General features: G+C 33.9%; 1 protein-coding gene across 1 annotated transcript; it reads right to left on the bottom strand.

Moving 5' to 3' along the window:
- Window positions 1–4,770: 4,770 nt before the first annotated feature.
- Window positions 4,771–5,305, bottom strand: LOC140890356 (uncharacterized). Its single transcript, XM_073298113.1, has 2 exons — window positions 4,967–5,305; window positions 4,771–4,893 (listed from the first exon to the last, which is right to left on the bottom strand). The coding sequence occupies exons 1-2, from the start codon at window positions 5,303–5,305 to the stop codon at window positions 4,771–4,773; spliced, it is 462 nt and encodes a 153-aa protein (XP_073154214.1).
- Window positions 5,306–6,000: the final 695 nt, after the last annotated feature.

Raw genomic sequence — 6,000 nt, 5'->3', positions numbered from 1 at the left:
ATTTTCTGTTGGATATTATACTTTTACTATGAGGAATGAAAGATGATAATTGATTTTTGTTGGTATACTCTTGTTGTATGGAATAGGTTCATTGACAAATAATGTTCTCGGTGATTGTTTCTTTGGACTATAAGAAGAATAATTTAGGATTAAGCTGTGACACGAAAATTTGCCGACATGTGAAATTACTTTTGGATTTCGCAAGGTTAAGTTTGTTGGAACAAGCTTATTTTCAAAATTAATATTTTGAATGCTAAGCTTTAATGGAAGAATTTTAGAAATTGATTGAGTTTAAGTAAGCTCTATCATTATGACCATACAATATAAGGGAAGAACAACGAGTACAAGCAAATTCAAGAATAGAGAGAAAACATGGGGTGGATATTCATCGGTAAATACAAGGTACATGAGAAGGATAATCATAATAGTTACAAAGAGTAATATTGCAAATCTCATCTTGTTCTTCGAGATCTTGAAGAAATAACTTGTGATAGGGAGAATAAGTTGAGTTTGATTAAAAATAAGTTTGAGTGATCGTATTTATACGGTGAAAGAGAAGAAAACAAGCCGTTTTGTTACCGTTTTCTTTGACCTTTAGCTAGCGTTGGGAGTAGGAATCACGTGTCTGAAGATTTTGAGGATTTTGGTGATCTGAATTAAGTCTTAAAGCAGATTCATGGCCGACATGAAAAGATATGTTTCGATCTGAATTAAATCTTCAAGCGGATTCGTGGCAGATTCGAACAGATATGTTTTGATTTGATAAGATTAGAATTGCAAATAAGAACGATAAATTTTTATCAGAGTGTGCAGCAGATTGTTGATTTATATGACAATAATATTGGAAACTAGACATGTAAGTGTGGGATTGTATGGATTAGTTGAGGAAAATTTTATAATTTTGGAGATTGATCAGTCAAATTTCGAGGACGAAATTACTTTAAGGAGGGCAGATTGTAATATCCAAAAAATTCATAAATCTATTCATGATTTATTAAATAAATTTTAAATGAATTTTAAGGTATTGTATTTTATTATTCATGATTTAAAATTTATTATCAACTAAATATATTTTATGTGTTGTGTAAACGATTTAAAAGTTGATGTTTCATATATTAAAATATATGTTTATTTGTTGAGTTAAATGATTTTATGAAAATTGATTCTAGACCGAGAAAACGAGACTAGCCTACGCACGAGATCGTAGGAAATAATTCTACAAGTATTTTGAGTATAATATTGATATGATTTTATTTCAATCATCGAAATGAGAAAAATCTTGCTAGTCGAGTTTGAGGTGTGTTGAATAGACTACGTTTGATGTAGTATTTCCAACCACCGCCCCTTATCATTATCCTCCCCTACCCCATCCCAACTAATATCTTGTCCCTTGTCTCCTCCCCCACCTATTATCTCATTCTATTCCCTTCCATACGTATCATCTTCTTTTTCCTTCTCCATTTTCTCAACCTCCATCCTCCAACTCGCCACCCTATGAGCAGCTGCTGAATTGTGCTCATAACTTCTTCATTCGGTGGCGAAACATCAATTCGTTTGAAGGGTTATCTTCCTTACATCCGTACCTTCGATTTGAACTATGAATGACTATTTTTGGTGGATGTTTCGGCCTAGATCGAAGCCTTATTGTAAGCTGCCTTTGCACTTGATTTTTGCTGCAATTCTTCTTAGTTTTGTCTTTGGTTTTTGGTGTCTACTCACCATGTAAAAGTGTTGTCTTGATCTTAGGAACAGCTAAAAAACCTCTTGGATTTCATCTTCATTTGACTACCTTTATAGAATGTCTCGATTCGTTTTAAGTAAAGCTAGTTCTCTACAGGTCCATGTTGATTCCGTTCTTCGAAGATCTAAGGCAAGTACAAATTTTAAAGGTTTTGAAACCACCATTCAAAATATAATTATTTTGATATGAGAATATGTATGTTGAGATATGTAAGCATGAATTTTTGATTTTAAGGGTTTGAAGAGCATGTTATGTGATAGTATGAAATCGTAAAGCAAAAGTCGTTCCTGCCAAGTTATTGAGTTTGATTCAAGAGATACATGTTTATTTTAAAGTTTTGATGAGTTTTTGAGGTTCTAAGATATGTTTTAATTAAATTATATAGCTATAGTAGTAGAAAATATTACATTTTGAAGTACTGAGTTAGTTTGAATTAAATCTTTGAAATGTTGCATGTGCTGGATTGTTCCGGATTAGCGGCACTTGTTACCATTTTGATTATTAAGACTAGTTTACTAATCCAAATGATATGAGGTTAATTTTATTTGAAAGATACCTCATTTATCTACAACTTTCATGTTTTGAGTTTTGTCAAAATCATTTTGAAAGATTAGTCAAAATCGCCCCGAAGTGTGTCGAGTGTTTTGCATTTGTGGAAGTGACATATCTCGGGAGAATGAAAATAACTTTTTACAAAAAACTCCAATTGAGGTAAGGTTTTCGGCGTTAGAAAGCCAAGCTCAAGAGCTACAACTTTCATGTTTACCCCTTTTCCAAATTCCGAATTTAAAATATAGTTCCAGAGCGAGAAAGAAGGCTCATTTGCGCAGGTCATGCGCGCCCGCGCCTAGAAGTTGAGCTGCCGCGCCTTGACTTCGAAATTCATGATTTGTTTATGTTATTTTAGGGTCCTAAATTCATGGTTATGATCTTTTAAGACTTCTAAAATATATTTAAGAGTTTCTATGCAAAAAGTTTCAAGTTTTAAGTCAAGAACGAAAAGAACGACTTACGTGGATCGATTACGTTATGTGATGCATGTACATGTCTAAGTTTCATTCATGAAACCTATGTTCATGAATGAAAGTTTATGAAGGAAATTACGATGATATGATGATGCTTCATAATGAAATGATATGTTATGATGATACGATGATATGATGATGAAATGATAAGATGATGAGACGTGAATGAATGATGTTAAGATGAAGCATGATATGATATGTCGATGCACAAAAATATTTTGATGTCTTATGTGTCTTTGTGGTGGCAAACACGGGATTGGTGCTCCGGTTTGGGCTCTGGAGAGGGCCTTTCCAAACATGGCTCATGAGACAGATAAGTACACGGGACTGGTGCTCCGGGATGAGCTCCGGAGAGGGCCTTTCCAAAGAACGAATGTTATGAGGCTTAGTGCCATATGCTTGTTGATCAACAGGAACTAAAAATGTGCCCATTATGACGGTTGCCACAATTTCACATAATTCATCACCCCAAAATGATAAGTTTTTATGTTATGTTCATGGTTTAATGTTTGTCCAAGTTGCATGATTTTATTTATTAGATGCTAAGTGCAAATGTTTATTTAAGAATAAAATGGTAAAGTTTTGAGAATATGAATGAAGTCTATTTTCAAGATTTAAAGTTAAGTAAGTTGATGTCCATGTTTAAATTCCTTGCATCTTTTAAGAGTTTTGAAGTTCATGTTCAAGATTTTAAGTTTAAAGTTTCATGATGTTTACGTTAAAGTTCCTCAAGTTCAAGGTATCATGTTATGTATGTTCAAGTTATTTTAATTTTAAAGTATTTTGAAACAATAATGATATTGATATGAATATTTTAATTTTGCTGAGTCCTTTAGACTCACTATACTTGAATGGTGCAGATGGTTTAGCAGTTTTGATTTAAAAAGCTTTGGTAGCACGGCTGAAGAGTCCAAGAGGCGAAGACATTGCATGACACAATAGTTCAAAAGCTCTGATGTATTTAAAGCAGAAAGATTTACTTATATTTATTTATGTTATGTTGTTACAATATTTTATGTACGATGTTTAAAAGTAATGATTTAATTATTTTCATTGTCAGTCTTTTAAAGACGAGTTTTGAGGATTTCAAATGTTTCGTCTTTCAAATGTTTATTTCAGTTAATGTTGTTATGTGAGTTCTCTGATTATTTTCAAATGTATTTTATATACATAGTTAATTAATTGAACTCGCTTTCCCCTATCCTCTTTAAATGTTATTAGTAGGTTTTGACGTGCCGTATCTTGATGGACTTAAATGTAGGGTTGCATCCGTGTTCCATATTATGATTTGTTGATGTACTAGGGCGATGCACTCCCTGCATAGTTTAAAAAGTTTTGAAAAATTTTCTCACTCTTTTTCCGCAACTCTTTTATTAAATGTTTTTAAATACGGGAAGTCACACAAGTAGTGAGAGAATTAATATTAGACATATCAAACATGCCTTCTCCCAATAACTTGTTCATCCTTCTTAATATGACCTAATCGAGCATGCCACAAGTGTGCCAGATTTAGAGCATCTTGTTTTCGCTTGTGTGTTGTTGATATTGCTTGGACATTATTCAATGGAATATCTTTTAATTTTAAATTATAGAGATCATTTTCCAATTCACCTGTACCAATTAAACATTCATTCTTGTAAATATTGCAAACATCTTTGCCAAATAAACAAGAATATCCATATTTATCAAACATATAAATAAAAACAATGTTTTTCACCAAATCTGGTACAAACAAAACATCTCTCAATACTAATTTAAAATCATCGTTCAACAATAAGTAAACATCTCCCACGACTTTGGCTGCAACTCTTGCCCCATTGACCATCCTTAAGAAGGTATCACCTTTCTTAAAGTCTCCTAATTCTTGCCATCACCTGTAAATCATTACAGAGATGTGAGCCACATCCGGTATCCAATACCCAAGAAGAAGAGTTAATTGAAATGTTTACTTCAATGTAGAACATACCCTTTCAAGAACCATTCTGGTCAAGATATTCCTTGCAGTTACGCCTCCAATGTCCAGGCTTCTTGTAGTGCCACAACGGGACTCAGATCTTGCCTCTTCAAGGGCACATTCTTCTTGGGAGGAGGAATAGAACGCTTCTTTCCCTTCCCACATGGTCTTTTCTTCGCACCAGATGAAGAAAAAAACCGGCTTCTCTTTCTTGATTGTGGACTCATACGTAACAAGCATGTTAACCAACTCCTCAAGGGTCGGTTCCATATTGTTCATGTTGAAGTTAACCACAAAAGAATCAAATGAGATCGGCAGTGACAAGAGCAACACGTCCATGGTCAACTCGGTTGGCAACACAAGATCCATGCCAACGAGCTTCTCCACAAGCCCAATCATCCTCACACCATGCTCATGGACAGAAACCCCATATCGCATGCGGAAAGTGATCAGCTCCTTGACTGTCGCATGTCTAAGAGGACGTGTTTGCTCATCAATAAGCTCTTTGAGATGCAAATGAATGTCAGTAGCATGCTTTACACCCTCAAAACGCCTCTGTAGCTCATCATTCATAAAAGCCTGCATATAACACTTGACTTTCAATATACGACCATCTGGTGGGGGAGGGGGGGGGGGGGTGGGGGAGGAATACTTCCAGAACCAGAAGCAACATGGTGATCCATCTGCTTACTACAACTGAAATAATATATTTATTTACTAATATATCGTATATATTAAGTAAAACATGAAGTTATAACGAGAATTATATATACTGCTATTTATAATAATGGTAATTAGTAATAACAAATTATTTTGTAGCATTTCCAGCCTTGTTTACTGCATGATACGGAAAACCTCTGTCATGTGCAATGGTCGATGGATAATGGTGGATAAGAAGATTAGAACCTTAAACGAGGTATCATACATATGCCCACAATCGATTGGATTTTGTCACAATTTTTGCTCATCCATGGAATCAGTGACCAGATATGATATGAATCTCAAATTGGTTCAATATATGCAAATTATTTTTTCCCTCTTGACAGGAATAAGTTATGGTAACGGCTAGGAATGCGTTGAAAATCTTTCGAAGCGAGCGGGAATTCAAATTCTTTATTAGGATTCAAATTTTGAATATTGAGTAATTTATAATACTGAAAAATTGTATATTAACTTTTATTTTCAAATTTTGGGGAATTTATAATATTGGAAATTGTTTTTTTTTTTTATTTTATACATGAAAAAAGACAAGGGTGAAAAACCGTTGTTAAAAAGGTTTT

This window comes from Henckelia pumila, chromosome 3, assembly GCF_033568475.1.
Source record: "Henckelia pumila isolate YLH828 chromosome 3, ASM3356847v2, whole genome shotgun sequence".
NCBI lineage: Eukaryota > Viridiplantae > Streptophyta > Magnoliopsida > Lamiales > Gesneriaceae > Henckelia > Henckelia pumila.
Note: the sequence above shows the minus strand (reverse complement) of the source record. Positions and strands in the feature narration are given on the sequence as shown.

Excerpts from the sequence above, each read along its gene's own strand:
- LOC140890356 (XM_073298113.1), bottom strand. The coding sequence starts at position 5,305 with ATGCAGGCTTTTATGAATGATGAGCTACAGAGGCGTTTTGAGGGTGTA. Across the intron at positions 4,894-4,966 it reads AACCGACCCTTGAGGAGTTG|AAAAGACCATGTGGGAAGGG; the intron begins GTTAACATGCTT and ends TCTGGTGCGAAG.